This window comes from Dioscorea cayenensis, chromosome 4 (genome assembly GCF_009730915.1).
Source record: "Dioscorea cayenensis subsp. rotundata cultivar TDr96_F1 chromosome 4, TDr96_F1_v2_PseudoChromosome.rev07_lg8_w22 25.fasta, whole genome shotgun sequence".
Taxonomy (NCBI): Eukaryota; Viridiplantae; Streptophyta; class Magnoliopsida; order Dioscoreales; family Dioscoreaceae; genus Dioscorea; species Dioscorea cayenensis.
Genome location: NC_052474.1, coordinates 3,344,001 through 3,366,589, shown reverse-complemented (window position 1 = coordinate 3,366,589; position 22,589 = coordinate 3,344,001). Strand labels below are relative to the sequence as shown.

The 22,589-nt window shown below is 34.1% G+C and overlaps 2 protein-coding genes across 2 annotated transcripts; one reads left to right on the top strand and one right to left on the bottom strand.

Moving 5' to 3' along the window:
- The first annotated feature begins 10,618 nt into the window (after positions 1 to 10,618).
- On the top strand, positions 10,619 to 11,434 carry LOC120258302. The gene is made up of 3 exons (XM_039265667.1): positions 10,619 to 10,825; positions 10,973 to 11,077; positions 11,192 to 11,434. The coding sequence occupies exons 1-3, from the start codon at positions 10,619 to 10,621 to the stop codon at positions 11,432 to 11,434; spliced, it is 555 nt and encodes a 184-aa protein (XP_039121601.1).
- A 5,137-nt stretch (positions 11,435 to 16,571) lies between these two features.
- Positions 16,572 to 22,122, bottom strand: LOC120258296 (dirigent protein 5-like). The gene is given in 5 exon segments (XM_039265659.1): positions 16,572 to 16,818; positions 16,820 to 17,060; positions 19,957 to 20,026; positions 21,509 to 21,864; positions 22,098 to 22,122. Coding segments are annotated over 5 exon segments (939 nt in total).
- Positions 22,123 to 22,589: the final 467 nt, after the last annotated feature.

Sequence of the window (22,589 nt, the reverse complement as noted above, 5' to 3'; positions counted from 1 at the left end):
GGTGGCTATGAATTGAAATGGGTACAATGAAACTGATAAACGAACAAACCAATGTCGCAGTAAACTGGCTACTAATTCATATAATTATCTAAAACAACAAGATTTATGGAGATGAAAAATATAAAACCCTTCCCTCGGTCAGGTGACTCACCAATGAAACCCTAGGAAAAGCTCTGCACGACGCAAAGGTGAGCTTGATGGCTATGATCTCCTATCCCCTTGAATATGGATCCAAATCTCTTCTTAAATAGCCCCTTGAGCACTGGAGATTTGTCTCTTTTCTTCCCTAACTTCACCTCTAACAAACTAATCAAAGAATCCAAAGAATGTCCTAAAAATCCTCATCAAATCTATTTATATACAGATTGCTTTACTGGGCTCACTTACGGCCATAAGGGACGTGGTCGTAAGGGAGCTAAGGAAGATGGTCACTGATTAGTGTAGAACATTCATGTATTTCATATTTATACACTTATTTGGCTTGTAATACAGATTATATTGTGGAATCTCGATGCTAAATTTAGTGTGTCTTACATTCTCGTGCTTTTAGGCGTGATCACTTAAAGGTGAGAGAGAACCAAAAGAAGTATTCTAGACCTCAAACGAAGAAATTAGATCTCTCTCAGCATCATCTAAATAAGGACAAGGTAATCTGGGTGTCTTACTGGGCAGCCCTACAGTCGTAAGCACTATCCAAATTAAGAATATCATGGGCATGCTTATGCCCGTGAATTAAGGAGGAGTCAGAACCAAATCAAAAAACCTTATAGGTATGGCTTACGCCCGTAAAGATGCCCATAAGGACCATATAAAGGAGCTACGACTCAGAGCTTATGCCCGTGAAGGATAGTCGCAAAAGGACAACACGAAAGGAAACCTTTTACGGTCCAGTAGCTATGATTGTAAGTTGGATCGTAACACAAACATAAGACTTTACATACGGGACTTAAGATCGTGAGCAATCCCTTAAAGCTAGCGACTTATCTTCTCCAGCCTTCTTACGACCACATCCTTATGCCCCTAGAATAGCCCGTAAGTAGAGAAGTATAAATAGATTTGATGAGGATTTTTAGGGTATTTTTGGGGATTTCTTTTGAGCTATTCTTGGAGGAAAAGTTAGAGAAGAAAGGAGGCGAATCTCCAGGGGTTATTCGTGGTTCTTGGAGGAGAACCACATTCAAGGATAGGGAGATCATAGTCGCTCGCTTATCTTGGCGATGTGTGAAAGCTTTTTAGGGTTTCTCCGGTAATCCACCCATATATGGTGACGATCGAGAAGGGGGTTTTCATGTTTTTAATGTTTCCTTTTGTGCCTTGTATCTTAGATGCTTGCCGTCCACTAATGGAGGGCTGATTTGTTAGATGTTTTGGCATAGTTGAACTCTAGAGTTTATTTCTTTGATATTGGTTATCAAATTTATGTGATGTAATTGTTTCCCCTATTACAATCCATTCTATTTGAATCCAATCGCATGTTTGAATGCTTGATTTTTACCATAGGTAAAAGCCCTAACCATCATACTTGGTGTACTTTGTGATGAGTAGAAATATACACCTAGTATAGACATGCCATGATTAGAGAAAATTGTGATTAAGCTTGGGTATAAGGTACTTTGGAGACTTCGTGTCCATCAATTCTCTCGAGTGAGTAAATGATTATCTCCATACTCTTTGCAATCATGTGGAATAGATTTTAGGAGAAATCACATCTCTACTCTGTATTCGATTTAGGGATAATCTCTCTTCAAAAAGGAGATTATCTACTCAAGAGATTATCATTAGCTTATGGTGAGATTTCATAGAGTGTTAATGCGATTGTGTGGATGTCTATATCGACTCGCATCGATTCCGGCTTATTCTTCACTCTCACCGAGGGGTTTAGTAATTCACAAAACCTCTCGGGCTCAAATAGAATTGCATACCTAGACAACGTTTGCCCTGTACTTCATAACCCAAGAGGGATGCTATGCCCGAACATCGCTTTTTCCCTTGATTTCTCTCCTACTTTATTTTATGTATTTCTTGCTTTTATTATCTTTTGATTCACACACATCACTTCTGTAGTTAAGCTATTTTTCAGAATTAGGGCTATTAATAGTATTCTCTTTTCTTCTTTGTGTACTCGACACTGCTTCTAAGCATATTTTTATTACACCATCGGCACGCATACACTTTGTATATCTATCGGTCAGAGCCTTACGAGCTCACTTACGATTATAAATCTCGTATGTAAGGTCTTCTGTCTATGTTACGGTCCAACTTATGGACGTAAGTACTGGACTGTAAGCTTCACTATACTATTCTTTACGATTTCCCTTAAGGGCGTAAACTTGGTCGTAAGCTTCGCTGGATGGTCCTTACGGACATCTTTACCGATGTATGTCTAGCCCGTAAGATCCTTTGATTTGGCTTTGAACGCTTCCTTACTGGCATAAGCATGCCGGCAAGATTCTTTGCACTAGGCTTACGGCCCTTAGCAGGCCAAACTTCCACGTAAAACCACTCGCTTTGCTTTTGTCCTTCTTCATTTGATGTAGAGAAAGTTCCAGACTTCTTCTGCTTTAGGGCCTCGAAATACTTCTTTTGGTTCCCCTCATCTTTAAGTCGTCTCAATCCCAAGAATGTAAAAACACATTAGATTTAGCATCAAATTCCATAATGTGCCCTTAATACAAGCCAAATGAGATTTGCACAAAATGGTATGAAATATTAGAATATTATACACTTATCAGCGGCCATGGCCTTGTGAAACTATGGTTAGAACAACGAGAAGGAGAAGATGAAGAAAGATTACATTATTCATTCTTTCGTTGTTCATCTTATATCTCTATTTCTTTGCTTTTGGTCATGCTTAATCCCCTGTCTCATATCTTTTCTAAGGATGTCCCCAGAAAATGAATCTAGGGACGTCCCACAGCAGCTGTTAGATCACTCATCTAACGGCTACTGCTTCATCACTAACCCCATCTCTGGGGCTAGTGATGCTAACCCCACCTTTGAGGTTATATTTATAATAAAACAACCGTTAGATCATCATCTAACGGTTGTTATGGGACATCCCTAGATTTTTGAATATAGGGACGTCCTTAGATTACCGGTTCATATATCTATATACAGTGAAAGACATGGACATATTGTTTAATAAAATAATGGATAATCTAAAAGAATTCTTTAGTTTGTGCCATGTATAATTGGCAGTCACTGATAGCACCAGCCCTGCTTAAATTCCTATATTGTTATAGAATATATAAGTCAATGGAAGATGGTTGGTTGACTTGTGAATAATCAGTGTTAAATGATGAAATATTAAATTATTAGATACAAAAAGCACTTTTTAATTGGCATGATTTGACACCAAGTCAAGGTGACGTAACAACCATTATGACGTGGCATAGATGATGATATGGGAAGCATGGTAGCGTGATAATGAGTCTTGGATTGGAGGCAAATATCTTGGGAGATCTTGGTGGAGCTATTTTTGGTATGTGTTACAACTTGAAGGCAAGATCAAGACCATATTTAAGAGATTTGATTGAAGACTAAATATGGATAGAGTTTAATTGAAGACATACCTATCGTTGGTATGATTTTAAGGTCCATTGAAAGTATGATTTGAAGAACCTTAATAGTATGATTGAAGATATGCCAAATTAGAGATACCTATTGTTGGTATGATTGGCATAATTGATTGAAGATCTATTCTTGAGAAGATTTGAAGACCAAACTTGGGTGAATTAAAGATCAAGTTTGAAAAATCTTTGAAGACCAAACTTGGATGAATTGAAAATCAAGTTTGGAAAGTTTAATCGAAGACGCACTAAAGTCGATGCGCCCTTTGCATGAGGGGACCGCGTAGTGAGGAACTAAGGAGATAGGGCTAGTTGTTGGTAGTCGAGATCGGGAAATCTCAGCTGCATTGACTCGGACTAAGTATGACCGGAGAGTGATGGGTCTTGAGGTTGCTTTCGCAACGGAACCAAACTCATTCAAGCCGATAGTCATGGCATACTTCAAGTTCGATATCAAATCGGGGAGTTGCAACATGCCTAATTTGGAAGGTTTTAAAATTAGTAGCCTCGGAGATTTTAAAAGAGGTATAGGCTATATTTGGGATGTTGAGGCGTCTATATAAGCTATACATTGCTCTGAAATTGTAGTGTAGATAAGAGCTTGAGATAATTCGGGCACTAGATAATATAAAGAGGGTAGTGATCTTTATTTGTAAGTGTGAGTGATAAAGTGTTTGTACTCATGTATTTTCACCTCTTTTAGTGGATTGCTTATCTCCGGGCTTAGCCCCCCAGACATAGACGAGTTGACGCCGAACTAGGTTACTAGTTTCATGTGTCTTCTTTTGATTTGGTTTGTGCGAGATTTCTATGAGTGCTTGAGTGTTCTCTAAATCCACAAACCACACCGGCGGAACTAACAAAAATATTTATTTTAATCTCTCAACTATATAATTTTATATATATATATATATATATATATTTGACAAAATGAGTGGTTAGACTGCTCAAAAATGCATCATAGTACATAAATCACGACAGAGCAAGTGGGGGACAGAGCCTGTGCACACATAGACTAGAATCATCTACATACAACCACTACTTAAACTCTAAAAAATATATCAACACACTAATTCAAACTCCGTAGCTATAAACAAGGACATTTAGAATAATAATGTTAACAATTATTTTATTTTTAAGTACAAGCCTTATTTTTCCTACTTTCATGTCATCTCCACCTGATGGCCATTCCCATCCGTCAGGACTTGTCAGCCATAGAGAAGAAAGCATAGTTTAACCTAATGAGAATTATTTTTCCATTAACAAATAAATAAATAAAAATGGTTTTGAGTATGCCATAGAGAAGAAAGCACAGTTTAACCTAATGAAAATTATTTTTTCCATTAACAAATAAATAAATAAACATGGTTTTGAGTATGTCAAAGAGAAGAAAGCATAGTTTAACCTAATGAAAATTATTTTTCCATTAACAAATAAATAAATAAACATTGTTTTGAGTATGCCATAGAGAAGAACGCATAGTTTAACCTAATGAAAATTATTTTTCCATTAACAAATAAATAAATAAACATGGTTTTGAGTATGGCACTGTCTCACATATTTGAAATTTATTTATTTATATATTTATCTATTTATTAAGAAATGTTGAGTAAGTGTTTCACCAACTAATCTAATCACCTAAAGTTCATTAAATTTAGATGCCATTAAAATGCAAGTGCTGATGGTTTATCATTAGAACCAATAGAACTTTACAATTAGAAGATGACATACATCAATCAATCTTAAAATTTTGACTCTTCTTTTAATTAAATATGTTAACATCTTAACCTTATCTTCTTTAGTTACCACCAGAAATGTTGTGGAAAATTGTCAAGAAATCCTCCCTGAAAATATCACCCAATATTATAAAAAAAACTTTGTCCATGTATTAAAGAATAGTTCTTATAATCCACTTCTATGAGCATAAGTTGAAAGAAAATTTATGTATTATTATTATTATTATTTTGTTGAAAATTTGCAAAACTCTTAGCGTAATTTTGGAAATTTTCTCTTTTTGGGCAATCCCATCAAGATATTTACACAATGAGCAATGATTTTTATTGCATAAATTGTTTAGTCATCTTAAAATTTATTCAGAGATCAAGTCCTTTTGAAATTTGTTTGCGTACTCATTAAACCCACCAAGACAATTAAAGTCATTAATGGATATATGTACCTTGTCTAAATATATATATATATATATAATGATATAGAAAATAAACTTTTTTAAGTCACGTCAAGAAGAATTAGTACATAGCTCATAGACCATGCTATCAAACCAAAGAATTAATAATTTGTTAGTTACTCATCGTTCTCCTTTTTGATTAACTGATAAATGTCCAAAAATACGTCAAGCTTTTGAAATAGAACTGTAAATGATTAGTACAAGATAAAACTGTATGCTCTATGGATTGATTTTATTAGCTTTCTAACCTGTAAACATCTCCATTGTGAATCGGACCAACTCATCGGCTGATCAGAATCTTCTACCAGTTAACCTGTGTTACGTTTGCAACCAAATAGAATTAAGTACCAATTTACATAAACAAGCAATTACCAAGGATTATATCAAGTGACAAGCTGCTCTACCTTTCTTCTTGACCCTCATCACCCTCAAACTTCATCTAAAACCTCATGCCAATTGGATAATATTCTATTTTAATTGATTCCATATATCGATCATACGGAATCAGAAATTCAGGGCTTCCTGAAAGGTTGAAATTAAAACTAGTATTGGAAGTGAAACTTTCTTTAACATTAATTGGCCACGGCTGATTATTTTATGGTTGAAACAAATTAAAGCACATGAAGCAAAATTGCATACCTTGGCCAGTAAATAATACAGAGTGAACATAGCCCCACTGGTAATAGCATGAGATGCAGAAGCAAAAATTCCAAGTCGCATACTTTGACAGGGTATAACAGATGCAGAAGAAGTAAATCCCCGGCTTTTTCACATTGCACGCCAAACGCCAACACGGAGTTCTCCATTTTCTTCTCTGAAGATAATGCATAAGAAAAATCAATGTGAACAGTCTACACGCCAATGCATCTTACTAATTAATAATATCAGGCATGTGTGGTAAGTAAAAAAAAGGAACAGAAAAATGACCTGAGGAAAATGAAAGCATCCCTGCAACAAGCTTAATTATTCGCACATACAAATGTACTCCAACCAGTAGCAAGCATGTGACGTTTCGGTCGTCCTAAAATTTTGTGTAAGATAAATCATGTTTTCAGGCTAATAATTAATCATATGATATATATATAGTTTTTTTCATGTAATATATATATATATATATATGTGCACCAATGTAGCTGTTGGATTAAGGTGGAGTGGCGGTTACCCTTGGTGAGCTGGTTTCTAAATTTGTTTGTGGTGGTTGGTTTGTAGTTCTCTTGTTTTTATTGTTAATGCATTGCAGTTTATCAACTTCTGTAAATAATATATATATTACTACAAGAATATGTTTGATTAACAACAGAAAATTAGAAACGGATTAATTCCGTTTCTAATTAGTTTCATATTAGAAACGAACTTGAGTTCCGTTTCTAAATTAACAACAGAATAAACTTCCGTTTCTAAATTAATAACGGCATATAGGTTGGTTTCTAATTTGTTTCTAACTTAAAAATGAAAAATCAGTCGGTTTCTAATCCGTTGTTAATGTAGAAACGGAATATGATTCCGTTTCTAAATTTAAAATATATACAAAATATATTATATAAAGAACTTATTAAAAAAATATATATAATGTTGTATAACAGTTTGAAAATTTATTAAATTATTAAATCTAATCCTATTTGAAAATTTGTAATTCTATTTGAAGTATTAATAAATAATAATGTATATAATTAATAATTTGAAATAGAGTTATATATAGAGCATTTTTTTGATAAATTAATTAATTTAAATTTTTAAAATGAAAAAATTCATTTTGACTTTAATATTACTTAAAAATATGCAAATAAATTGGTAATATATATATAAGATGTTTTATTTAATTAGGTAGAATTAATGTGATATATTAAATTGATATCAATAATATATTTAGATAATATTATCCTAAATTAAATTTTTTTTAAGTTAATATAATTAAAAATGGATATTTATAGTTTAAAATCATTTTAAAAATTTATAAATAGCTTGCAATTGGTTGAAAAATATAACAAATATAAACATATCTAAATATTTATTTTAATTATATATTTATATATTAGAAACGGATACCTAATCCGTTTCTAAATTAGAAACGGATCAATAGCCTGTTTCTATTTTATAGAAACGGATAACTATTCTGTTTCTGATTTAGAAACGGACAACTATTCCGTTTCGAATTTAGAAACAGATAACTTTTCCGTTTCTGATTAGAAAGGGAACGCAATCCGTTTCTAATTCAGAAACGGATTTGTTATGCGTTTCTAATCAGAAACAAAACTGTTTTTCGTTACTAATCGGTTTCAGAATTGATAACATTTTTATTTGCTTATAGATTTTTTTATTGATAAATTTAAAAATTATATAAATTTATTAAATTTGGGAAATGTTTTTATTTGAAATAATTATAAAATTTCTCTAACAATAGTTTAAAAAATTTATTGCTAGATTCGGATTTCATTAACATATTGTCTAAGTATATTTTGGTGAGAAATAATAGTAACATATATTTATTTAAACAGATTTTTAATAATTATTATATATATATAATAATAATTTGCTTATAGATTTTTTTATGGATAAATTTAAAAATTATATAAATTTCTTAAATTTTGGAAATGTTTTTATTTGAAATAATTATAAAATTTCTCTAACAATAGTTTAAAAATTTTATTGCTAGATTAGGATTTCATCAATATATTGTCTAAGTATATTTTGGTGAGAAATAATAGTAACATATATTTATTTAAACAGATTTTTAATAATTATTTTATATATATAATAATAATTTTTTAATAGATTTTTTTATGGATAAATTTAAAAAATTATATAAATTTCTTAAATTTTGGAAATGTTTTTATTTGAAATAATTATAAAATTGTCCCTAACAATAGTTTAAAAAATTTATTGCTAGATTAGGATTTCATCAACATATTGTTTAAGTATATTTTGATGAGAAATAATAGTAACATATATTTATTTAAAAAAAATTTTAATAATTTTTAATAAATGTTTGTGATATAATTAAGCAATTTTTTTAAACTATAATTAGTTTTAAATAATATAATTTAGCCATTAAAGTTACAAATTACAATGTTTGTAATTTAATAATTATAATGTTCATAATAAATGTATATATATATATAATATTCATTTATTATAAACATTATAATTTTTAAATTATATATATATGTATATAAATATAAATATCAGCATCAGCTGATTCATTTTCGTCCCCAAAGAGTCCAAGTCACTCCAAAATTCTTTTCATAAAAAGCAAGGTTGTTTTAGTAATTATACCACAATATCTCTGCCTCCTCTTCACCCCAACCCTAATCCCTGATCTCTGTCTCCTCTTCACCCAAACTCTAACCTCTTTCGCCGTCATTCTCATCACCGAGGTCATCGAAGGGCACATCGTGCTGGCATTGGGGCCGTTGTCTAGCCGGTTCTTGATCCCGACGCCGTCACTCCACATGTCGCCGGCCTCGTGAGCCTGACGCCATCACTCTGCACGCTCTCAAGATTCACCGCCTGCCCCAACACTCAATCCGAGGTCTATCCCTGCCCACCTGGTAACACACAGTCTCTACCCCCACAACTCTCAACCCTAAATTTCCTCTCTCACCGCTCTGGTTCGACGCTCTTGTTTTGCTTCTAGATCCAGCGAAGTTGACCGCCGTTCACTATTTTGAAGGCTTCTTGGCATCAAAAGTTGCAGAGCTGTACCCTGAATTCAAAATCTCCAGGTATTAACATTGCCTCAACCTATTTTGTTGATAAAATTTCTGTATTTTCTAACTGAATTGATGACATCTTGGTATCATCCTGTGTTTGGAATTGTATAGTTTTCCAAGGGATGCCCAACCAGGGATTTTGAGAGCTCAAAATCCATCCAAGAAGCTAATTGGTCTAGGAATGTGCTAATTGGTCTAGGAACAAATTATCAAGATGCAGTGGAGAGTTTGAAGAGCAAAGGTTACATTTAAAAGCTTTCATCTACTAGTGATTTTGCTGAATTAGTAAATGATTATATAGTTCTGTTATGAGTGTCATATTATAGATTAAAGCATGATCATCTAGTGTGTTATGAGTGTTATATTGTATTGTTAAAACTATGCTTCTTACTTGTAAAACTCTCTTTGAATAATGTTTTCTACTGGTGTATTGTGATTATTAGTAAATAGTAAGTTGCTTCTCTTGGGATTCTCTTTTTTTTATAAGGACTTTTATTTATTTATTTATTTATAAGTTGATTTAATTACTTAAACAAAAGATTGGATCAACAGGAATTACTTTAAAACTGAAAATAACAGCCACCTAGATGTATGAACACTAATATTATATAGAAGATCGTGGAGATGATCATAATCGAAATTTCAATGAAATCTTATTTCTTAATTGATTAACAAGGATCTTGCGCCCTATAAATACTCGAGCACTATATTATTTTGACTAACATTGTTTGGGTGCATCTTCTAGCATGCTCTTTATATGCCATACTTATATTTTTTTTCTCTACATTTTGGTTCTTGTCAATTCCATAAGTTGTTGATACAACACTAAACCCAACATCTAATGTTTCATGCATGCATCATGTGAATGACCAATAGCCATATAAACTAACTCTCATTCTTTTCAAAGATCTTTAATATCTCAGCTGTTCAATTCATTTTCATTCAGATATTCATACTCGAATATTAGAATATTGCATTTGTGCTGATTAAGTTAAATTCTAGATTTACACTCTTGAAAATGTTAAAATAGCATAACATATTATATGACTTTACAAATTTAGTTACATCTCCTGATAGTTTGTACATATTGATTATATATATGACTTTGCATATCTGAATAACAGAAACATTTCTGTTGGGATGAGTCACTGTCAATGGCTATTAAGATGGCTTGGCAGCGGAAGGCTGCAGAGCGTTATCGTGCACTGATGTGTAGTTTGAGAAAAGGCAAGGAGAAGACCATGCATGTGAGTGATTCTGCATGGAAATTATGGACAGAGGCATGGAATTCACCAGATTTTAAAGCTCGAGTGAAAAATTTGCTGCAAATAGGCTCAGTGAGACTGGAGGACATGGATGTGGTGTATCCCGGCACACAGGAGGCTCGATTTCCCACACCTCCCACGTAGAGCGATTGGTAAGTTATTCATACTCACATGAATATGTTTTTATATTATGAAGAGTTAATATAGTGGTAAGTGGAACTTAAATCTATTATATTTTTCTAGCGATTGAAGCTTGGCCGTGAGCCTTTACCGTATGAGCTTTTTAAAGTAACGCATACTAAGAAGGGAGCTTCAGAGCTCATTGATGCACGATCCCAGAGCATTCAGGTAAGTGCCAATTTTATTAATTTGTGCTTTGCAATCATAAACTTTATTTGCACTACATGTATTTTCATTCATTACTTTGATATAATATTTAACAAGTGAAATGCGATGATGCAGGATCGTTATTTAGAGCTTATGGAGCAAGCATCCCAAACACAAGAAGGTCACGGTGAGCCTCCCATTGTGGATGAAGCAGCTGTCTATTATGAAGCTGTGGGGGGAGAAAAAAAGCGCAGGGTATACGGAGTAGGATCACAAGGATCTGTTTTTTATCCCCAGATATCTCAAAGCTTGTCTACCGGTACATCATCAAAGGCAGTAAATAATGAGATTAGAGAGCTGCAGCAGACAGTTGTTTAGTTGCAAGATAATAACAAAGAACTTCAACATAGTCCGCGAGAGATGAAGGAGGAAAGAGACCAATATCGGGCAGAAATGATGCGGCAGATGAAAGACATGATGATGAATTTTGAGACTAGGTTGCTTCAGCGGTCTCAGTTTCCAAATCAGGACTCACAACCACTGACTGATGATGATGTTGACCATTTGGATGACATCTAGCTAGTATCATGTAGTATTGTTTTTCTTATAGTTTTTTGTATTGAACGAATGTTTGTTCTTACAGTATGTTGTATCGAATCTTATTTTTGGTGAACTAATTAGTATCTTGTGCTGCAATATTTACTTGGTGATTTATTTGGGTGTTAGCATATATATTGTGTCAGCTATTTCAGGGATAACTGAAAATTATATATTAATTTATTTTTTTTATTTTTTAGGAAATTTAGAAACGGATTAAAATCCAATTATTCCGTTTGAAAATATTATTTATTATATTTTTTTAATTTAGAAATGGATTAGAAACCGATTAATCCTTTTTTGAAATTCTTTTATTTTTAAAATTTTAAATGTAGAAACGGATTAGAAACGAATAATCTGATTCAAAATTTAATCGATTTTATATGTTTCTAAATTTAGGAACGGTTTAGAAACTGAATTATTTCTGTTTCTAATGAAAAAACAGGTTTAAAACAAAATGTTCGGTTTCTAATCCGTTTCTAAAATATCAAACAGATATGAGTTTGTTTCTAATCCGTTTCTAATTTCTGAAACGGATTAGGAACGGATTTGATGTAGAAACGAATTAGAAACAGAAAAAAATCCGTTTCTATTTTTTTAATTTAGCAACAGAATAAATTCTGTTGTAAATCCATGTCTAATATTAGCAACGGATACTATTTGCATTGCTAATCAAATTAGCAACGAGCTTTATAGGAACCGAAAAATTCCGTTTCTAATCCGTTTCTAACTTAAATTAGCAACGGATTAGAAACGGAAAAAGCTGTTTCTATACTGTGAATTTCTTGTAGTATATATATATATATATGCACCCCCATTATTGATAGGGAAAAATTATTTTTTAGTTCCTGAAAGTTTCAAAACATCCCAGACAGACCCTCTGACATTTGAATTTGCTAGACAGTCCCTCCTGTTTTTGACAGCTTATTTTTCAATCCTGACAGTGTAATTTTCAATTAATGCAGCTTACTCTGTTAGTTTAATCTATTTTACAACATGTGCTTCCCCCTTAAAAATATATAGTTTCCATTTAACATTGCGTGTTTTCGTTTAACCACATAAATTTTCACTTAATATATAGCACAATTGCATTTAAAATTTGACTTTTCCGCTTAAAATTATTAGTTTCCGCTTAAAATTTAGTGTTTTCGCTTAACTACATAAGTTTTCACTTAACATATAACACATTTGCGTTTAAAATTTGACTTTGCCGCTTAAAATTATGGGTTTCCGCTTAAAATTTGGTATTTTTGCTTAAAAACTGAGAGTTAGTCGAGTTAATATATGTTACCTTTATGTCAACGTCAATCACCTTTATGTCAAAAAGGTCTGAAAAATAACCTGTCAAAAAAAGAAAGGATCTTTTGGGAATACTCAAAGTCATGGGGTTTTTTGTGAATACCTGAACTTTGGAGGGATTTTTTGTTCATTTCCAGTTATTGATATTTAATTTAAAGAATTAATCTAATTTTTTAATTATAAATTTTTAATTATTTGTATAGTTTTTATTTTCTGACAATGATATCTTTATATTGCCAATTAATGAAATAAAATCGACGAGCTCATTCAAATTCATATGATGCAGCCGCTATCACACACACACACAGTTGATGAACTTTGTTTTCTTTCAATGTTTTTGATAAAGACACAATTGTATATGCCGATCGCGTAATAAAATGTGTTTAAAATACAAAGTGTCGGTCCATAAAGAAGAAGGTGAACACTAGTAATAACTCTAAATCCGAAAAATAGGCTGAATAGTGAAGTGATATGTGTGTAAACAAAAGCATAAGAATACTGAAAAATAACGGGAGAGAAGCCAAGGAAGAAAGCGATGTACGGGCATAGTACCCCTCTAGAGTTTTAAAGTGCAGGACAAAGGTTGTCTAAGTATGCAATCCTATTTGAATCGAAAGATTTTTAGAAGTATACAAAACCCTATTTTCTCAGGTGAAAATTAACTGAATCAGTGCAGAGCTAACATAGACATCCACACAATCGCATTAACAATCTACGAAACCTTATTGTGGGCTAATGACAATTTCTTAAGTAGATGATCTCCCCCAAAGAGAGAGATTATCCCTAATCCAAATACAAAGTAGAGATGCGACTTCTCCTAAAATATACTCCACATGATTGCAAAGAGCACAGAGATTCTCACTATCAACTCGAAAGGATTGTGTGAGACAAAGTCTCCTAAATACCCTAACCAAAGGGTACCTACTATCCTTTCGAATTGCGGCAAGTCTGTGCTAGGTGGAAATTTCTTCTCGTCACGTATCAACACCAAATATGAGAGCTAGGGCTTTCGCCTCGTTAGCAATCATTTATTCAATCACACAATTAGACTCAAATAGATATGATTGAAAATAAGATATCAATTAGAGCATTAAAGATGCAACAACCAATACCAATAAAATAAACCCTAGAGTTCAACTATGCCCAAACATCTACAAATTAGCCCTCCATTAAAAGAGGGCAAGTTTCATGATACAAAGAGAGAAAGAAACATAAAAGCCATGAAAACTCCCTTCTCAATCCTTGGGAAGAAGAATCATCGGAGGAGTTGCTTGGAAAGCTTCCACGCACGCCGCCAAGATGGTCTTGACGGCTACGATCTTCAATCCCCTTAAATGTAGGTTGGAATCCCCATCCAAATTGCTCCTTAAGTGCTGGAGATTCGTCACATTTCTCCCAGAACCTCATCTCCAAGAGTTTCCCCCAAAGAGTCCAAAAATAGAATAAATAATGCCCTAAAAATCCTTATAAGTTCTATTTATACCTGACTACTTACGGGCTACTTACGGACGTAAGGATTAGGCCGTAAGAAAGCTGAAGAAGATAAGTGCGAGCCTTACAGGAACGCTTACAGTTGTAAGCCTCATCCATAAGGTCTTCTGAATGTGTTACGGTCCAGCTTACGGTCGTAATAGCTGGACCGTAACCCTCGCTGTCTGCTTCCTGCAACTGCCCTTACGGCGTTCACTGCGGTCACAAACTCCTCTGGATGGTATTTATGGGCACCCTTACGGGCGTAAGTTTTACCCGTAAGGTCCTCTGAATTGACTCTGAATTCTCCTTACGGGCATAAGCATGCCCACAAGGTCTTCTGAACTCTACTTACTGTCGTAAGGATGGCCGTAAACTGCCTGTAAGCCGTAAACTCTACTTAATGATGCCGGGAGCTCCAACTTCATCGTTTTCGGTGTAAATTGCTTCTTTTGGATCTCCCTCTCCTTTAAACACTGCCCTAAGCCTGTTAATGCAAAACACACGATATTTAACATCGAATTTCACATTTTAATTTTAATATATGCCAAATGAGTGTATAAATAGATATAAAATATATAAACAATGTACACACATCAATATATCATTGAATTTATTCAAGGAAATACTTTACCAAACCCTCATCATCATCGTCATCATCATCTTCTTCATCATAGACAGTGTCACGGTCTTCCCAATCGCACCAGGGCACCGACCCTTACAGATGGTAACATTATGCTCAATGACGACAACACCAGTAGTTACAATCACCGAAGCAAATTAGCGAAACCACGTGCCATACTAAACTTTCCACAGCCACCAACAACAGCAAGTTAATAAATATAATTGCATGTTAATAAATAATTTGGTGAAATATTAAATGTCAATTCCAATCTGAAGATGGTGGGTTTTGACACTCGACAGTCAAGGATATATGGTCAGAAATATATTGAATGTGCATCACATCTTTTAATTCTTAAGCTCGTCTTAAATTGATATTGTAAAAATCTAAAGTAACATATATCTAAATTCAGTTTTTTTTTTTTTTAATAAATATGGATAAACCACAAATTTATTGAACTTTATATTCAGTTTTATTTAATGTTTTAAAAAAATAAATTTTAAATAAATCTTTGGGAAAAAAAATACATATGAGAATAATTATTTATGAAACATACAAAATATAATAAAAATACACACTTTATATGATATTTTCACATACTTGTTAAAATTAAATACAAGAAGAAAGCAAACACCAAAATAATTTTTTTAATTATAATACTTACAATTTTCAGATAATTAGAGTACACCCAGTCAAACAAACATTATATATTCCATAGAAAAGAAACTTTCCCAAGGAAAAAAAAAAGGCACAAAAGACAACATTATTATTCATAAAATAAAAATATTAGAATATATAGAGCAACAAGCATCTAATTACTAATAATGAAAAACAATAATATGATACTCAACCACAATACTTGGTACCAAGTCAAGATCAATCCGAATGCCTTCCAACCCAAGCTCTCAAGCCATATCTGGACGACCAATGTCTTCAACGTCAAGCACTTGGTATTCTACTATAGTGATTCTTCAGATGTTGACAATTCGAGACTGAATTCTGTCCAACTTGGGGAGAATGATGCGGGACGTATTTAGGAGCTAGTCTGTGCTTTCACGAAGAATTTTGATTTAAAGTAGCAGGGGCATTTTGGTAATTATCAGACAGTGGAGTTTAGTTATTTTATGGGTCCCATTTGATGAAAAACGAATCAACAAACACAAGTTATGAGCTTGTTGCACAAGCTCATGAGGCATACCGGATTTTGGTCAAATTCCATCGTTTTGACCTCGAAAACAACAATTTTGTCATTATGTTAATATTTGATTTGATTATATTTTGGCTTAAAAATCTCGGATTTGTACGTCGTTTTCGGCATTAGCTTTTATTTGTTAAGTTCTTAATTTTCTTGCTGAAATTTAAAAACTTGTCATTTATGGCAAATTTTCAAATCTTCACTTTTTTTTTTTTGTTTTTTTTAGTCTATTTATTGTAAGCTTACAGGCAAGAGAAGATCAGTCTTGTAATAGTTTTTATTTCAAGTAATAAAAGTTACTCCTATTTCTGCCCAATCATGGTTATCCTTGATCAACAGATTGGAGAACTTACTACTGGCATTTGTGCACACATCAACAGTTTCAAGGCTAACAGTGCATCAATTGTACTGGTGGCATTAAAGAAGTACGTTTTAAGCTTGGCAAAGCCAGGTGCCATCCTAAATTTCACCCAACCACCAACAATGGCCACTTTCATTTCACTTTCCAAAATTGGGTTCCTTGAAAACACATTGGTGGAGCTACCGTTGAACTCACCGGAAATGAACCCAAAGTCATAAAGCAACGACGAATACAAGATCCTTCTGCCCTGCAGACACGTAAAACCCTTGTGCATGTCCTATCACCTTTGAGTTTAAGTCAGGTCCTTCGGTTAGAGGGTCATCAACGACGTACATTGCACCAAAAGGCACTAAATTACCTGGCTTAATCACTGTTCCTTTAGGATGAACCACCGGCACGGCGGTGGGGTTGTGGCCAGAGATGGTGTCATGGAAGAAGAAGTGGAGTTTTGTCACCTTCTCTTCGCCCAAGTATGCATGCATGAGACACCAACGTGATAGATATAAGAACAACTAGGTTTCCATACATTGATCTCCTCTCCATCACTCTCTCTTTCTCTTTCTCGTTTGTACGTTTGTGAGTGTTTAATCAAAAGCTATAACAGGCTGTGAATTTATAGGGGTTTGGCTTGGAAATAATGTTACAAATGAATGATTAGTTTTTATGTTGATAGTGATATCATGCTAATTAACTATTTACTGTTTGTTGCCAAATGCCAACGAACTTTGAACTTGTGTTTGTTGAGAGGAGTCAGTCGTATGAATAGTCAATAGTTTTAGCCTTTAAAACAAGTGTATATATGTGTGGATTTGGAACTTGAGGGGTGACTTTGCTCTGCTTTTAACTTGACGAGAACGCAATGATATGTAGGTCTTAACCACCTCATCTTTTTTAGGTTCACTTATCAAAATATTTTTTAATTTATTTTGTGAAAAATATTTATTTAATGAATTAAAAAATTTTACAAGGACAAAAATAAATCCAAACTGATCTTTGAGTTCATGTGTCAACTTTAGTTTATTTCACGGAACGACGCTGCTAAGAAAGGATCAAATTTTTAATTTTACAGTTATTGTTGAAAATTAAGATTAAAATTAAATCAATAATATATATATATATATATGTATTGGCAGTATTTGTTCCATGAGTTCCATGAAAGAATAGATAAATATAAAGATATGGGTTAGGCTTTTAAGAAGGCTGTTATTTTCTCGGATAGATCCATACATTTGGTTTTATTTATTTATATATTTTTTTATTATCTTTTGCAATTATGAGATTACAATATATTTTATGGGTATAATATCTGAATTGGTCCCTCTATTTTTCTTTATCTTCCCTTTTTTATCCCTCTACTCAGAAATGCTCCCAACTAGTCCCTTTATTCTTTTTAAGTGAGTCTCTCTACTCTTTTCAAGTGTAGAGGGACTAAATCTAGACATTTTCAAAAAAATAGAGAACCAGTTTTAGTAACGTTTTCAATGAGAGACCAAAAAGAAAGAGAGAGAAAAAAAAGTAGGACCAATGGGTGCCGATTGGGTGATGGCCTTGGGACCATTTTGACAATATTAAAAAAAAAAAAAATTGGGCCAATTTAAGAAAAAGCCCTTTAATATATCTCACGTGATCATATATATATATATATCTTGAAAAAGTGGATAAAACCACATCGATTTAAAAGGAAATATATATATATATATATATATATATATATATATCTTGATAAGCATTATTTATAATTTTGTTATTAACGTTGGACATCAACTGATTCAACCCATGAACCCGATATCTGCGTCAAAGACTATCACCACTGAATTTAGATTAGGATCCTCAGTTAAAGGTCATCACCTGTATATCTACACTTGATCCAAGGGCTAATTAATCATTGTGAAATATAATATTAAAGTAATAATCTATTTTGTTCTGTTGATCTATATACAACACCCCTAATTGATATTTAATTTTAAAAAAAATCTACTTTTTAAATTATAAAATTTAATTTTTGTATACTTTTATTTGCTGACAATGATATCTTATATTGGCAAATGATGAAAATAGCATTGATAAGCTCATTTAAATTCATATGATGCAACCACTGTCACACAACGCTAATAAATTACTGTGCATTTTTTTTAACAGAAAAAACCTGCAAGCACTTCTTAAAAATAAAAAATAAAAAAATCTCTCTCATTCGTAATAAAAATCAACAACATTACATCATTGAATCTATTCAAGGAAACACTTTATCAAACTCTAGCTCATGAAAATCATAGGTACTTATAATGAAAACAGTAACAATACTATACTCAACGATAACAACACTAATTAATGGTTACCGTCACCGTAAGCCCAGATTAGTAAACCCACGTGTCACCAAAACTTTTAACAACCACCAACAACAGCAAATTCCTTATCTATTTCCAATATGAGGTTCCTTGACAACACACGTACGTGCATTCAAGTAAGATTAACTTTTTAATGCTAATTTAGGAAGGGGATACAATAACTACTACACAATGGCGCCACCAACATCTATATTCAGTTTTATTTAGTTATTACGCAATTTTTTCAAGAAATAAAATTGAAAAAAGAATATTTGGATATACATATATGACAGAACAGATATTCATGAAACATACCAATTAAATTATATAATAAAATTACACACTGTTAATATTATCTTGAACTTATGCCAATTCCGCATATGTGATATTTTCATATATTTTGTTATAATTGTTAGTTCCGCCGATGTGGTTTGTGGTTTAAAGAACACTCGAAAAGGAAACTCACACAAACCAAGCGAGATAAAGACACACAAGTTTGGTAACCCAATTCAGCGTCCACTCGCCTACATCTGGGAGACCAAGCCTGGAGATAAACAATCCACTAAAAGAGGTGAAAATAAATGAGTACAAACACTTGTCACTCACTCTCCCAACAATAAAAATCGCTATCATCTCTAGATTGTCTAATGCTCACACACTTTCCTCCACAAGAGACACACCCAATCTCAAAGCAAGGTAGCTTATATAGACGTCTCAACGTCCCAAATAAAACGCATACCTCTTTTAGAATCTCCGTGTCTACTAATTTAAAAACCTTATAACATGAATTGCAACATAGCTCTGACTGCTGACTTTGGCAAAGCTGATTGGGTTTTTTCGGGCCTCCACGTCAGCTAATGACATAGTTAATCCACCGATTGACTTGTTTGTGAAATGGTTAGTGACTTTAGTGAGCACTTTGAAACAAACCAAAATTTGGTGAGCAAACTGATATTTCGACAAAGTTGAGTGATTTATCAAAAAAATTAACCTTCTAACAACCATAACGAATTTTTTAATATCTGAAATTACCATCATACCCTTTCCATTCTTTTCTCTGCATCCATTCAGAAACCACCAGGAACATCAGCAAACAACTCACCTAATCCATTCAGAAACCTGCAACATCAGCAGCCAATTCATCCAACTTCTACTACTCAATTCTTCAATCACTCTAACAGTTTTGTCACCTTCTCTTCGCCTAAGTATGCATATATGCATGGCAATGGCATGCATGAGATACCAACGTGATAGTAAAAAGTGTTGGGTCCAGCCCATTTGTTGGGTTGGCCCATGTTTAAAAAAAAAAAAATGAAGCTATGTTGACTTATGGAGGAGGGCTTAAAGGGAATTTCACAAGGGTAAATGCTCTTATCTTTGATGAGAATGAGGGTGTGACTATTCATGGTTTTTTGAGGAAGAAAAAGAAGAATAATCTAAGGAAGAGAAGGAGGAGCTAGGGTTCTTGGAGAAGGCAAGATTGGAAGGCTTCATCGCCGGATCTCTCCTAATCCTTTGGTTTGATCCCTCAACTCTCATTCCTTAATGTCCTTTTGTGAACCATCCTAGTGTATGGATGATGTATGAGTGTTGAATCTCTTTTTCCTTGTGAAATTCATGTTCTTTGCATGTACTCCTCTAGTGAGCTAGAGAGATCTTGTTGTTATCCCATAAGTCAACATAGTGAAAACATGTTTAAGAGGCTCTAAGGAGTCCCGTGGTTTTTCCCTCGATTTGTAGGGTTTCCACGCTAAAAATCGTTTCTTGTGTTGATATATGTTTGTTCATCTCATTCTAACTTGAATGAGGGGTTTAATAGCTTTTTATGAGTTGTTTTGAAGCTTTGAAGCCTTGTAGAACCTTTGGGAGGAGCATTGAAGCCTCAAGGAAGACTTTGAATGCATTTCTGCGACTTATCGCGGGTCTGCATCACGGGCCGCACGGAATCTCCGATGGAGCTTCACGGGGGTGTATGCGGCGCATGACCCCCGTATGTGAACAAAGTGTTTTTGCTACGAGTGCCGTGAAGCGATGACACGGTGAGCAGATTTTTGCTACGATGCAGTGCGGCGAGAGAGACTCACTGGGCAAGCTTGCGCGTAGATTTTCCAGTGAGGTTCACGGGCAAGTTTGCGCCCGCATACCGACCGCATGTGAATAGCAACAGTGCTACAGTGCCAGTGAATAGTACATTACTACAGCAACTTCCGCAGTTTTTCACTGTTTCAAAACCCGTTGAAACCCCAACAAGTGGTATCAAAGAGTTCAGGTTGGTTAGGGATTATTTGTTGTGAATTGAGATGGCCGAACAAGCTTCATGTGGGATGATAAAGTTAACTCAATCGAATTATTCGATTTGGAAGCGCAAGATGCAAGACTTGCTAATTGTAAAAGACTTGTACATGCCGGTGATGGGCAAAGAAAAACCGGAGAAGGTGAGTGAAGATGAATGGGAAATTTTACATCTAAAAGCTTCTGCAACAATTCGGCAATGGGTAGATGTAAACATCTTTCATCACATTTCCGAAGAAGTAAAGGCCGATGCACTTTGGAAAAAGTTAGAAGGCATGTATGAGAAGAGCACCTCCAGGAACAAGGCCTCAATCATTCGAAGGCTAGTAAATTTGAAGTACAGAGATGGAAGAAGTATGACAGAGCATACTAGTGACTTCCAGGGCTTAGTGAACCAATTGACATCTATGAAGATGACTCTTGAAGATGAGTTGCAAGCATTGCTACTCCTAAGTTCCTTGCCAGATAGTTGGGAAACTTTAGTGGTATCTCTGAGCACTTCAGCACCAGGTGGAAAGCTAACCATGGAAATGGTTAAGGAGAGCCTAATGAGTGAAGAGGCTAGGAGGAAAGAAAAAGGTGAAACTTCCTCAGGTGTTCTTGTTTCAGAAAAGCCAGAAGGCCGTGGTAGAAGCAAGAGCAGACATCCTCAAGGTTTTGGCAACAAAGACACATTCAGGGGCAGATCAAAGAACAGAAAAAACATCAAGTGTTTTCATTGTAACAAGATGGGCCACATGAACAGGGAGTGCAGGCTCCTCAAAAGAGAGCAGAGTGGTGGAAGTAAAGAGGAGAAGGAGACTAATACGAGAGCTGCAGATGGTGACATCAGTGTCATTTGTGATGATGCTTGTATTAATCTTGTGAGCCAAGAGAGTGACTGGGTGTTTGATTCAGGAGCTTCATTTCATGTCACTCCCAATGGTAACTTCTTTTCTACCTACTCTAGTGGTGATTTTGGAAATGTCAAAATGGGTAACAGTGGTGCATCGAAGATAGTGGGTATTGGAGATATTTGCTTGGAGACCAATCAAGGGCTCAAGCTAGTACTCAAGGATGTTAGGCATGTTCCAGACATTCGCCTAAATTTGATATCCACAGGAAGACTTGATGATGATGGGTTTGTCAGTTGGTTTGGTGAAAGTAAGTGCAAGCTCACCAAAGGTTCACTAGTGGTTGCTAGAGGGAATAAGGCAAACACACTCTATGTTATGCAAGCTAAGTTACACATAGGGGAATTGAATGCAATTCAGAAAGATGCAAGCATTGAGCTATGGCATAGAAGACTTGGGCATGTTAGTGAGAAAGGGCTACAACTTCTCTCCAAGAAGAATCTTCTACCGAATATGCAAGGGGCATCTCTCAAAACATGT

Bases quoted from the DNA above. Each gene is read 5' to 3' on its own strand.
- LOC120258302 (XM_039265667.1), top strand. From the start codon at position 10,619: ATGGCTATTAAGATGGCTTGGCAGCGGAAGGCTGCAGAGCGTTATCGT. The intron at 10,826-10,972 runs GTGTATCCCGGC...ATATTTTTCTAG, and splicing joins GACTGGAGGACATGGATGTG to CGATTGAAGCTTGGCCGTGA. The intron at 11,078-11,191 runs GTAAGTGCCAAT...GCGATGATGCAG, and splicing joins CACGATCCCAGAGCATTCAG to GATCGTTATTTAGAGCTTAT.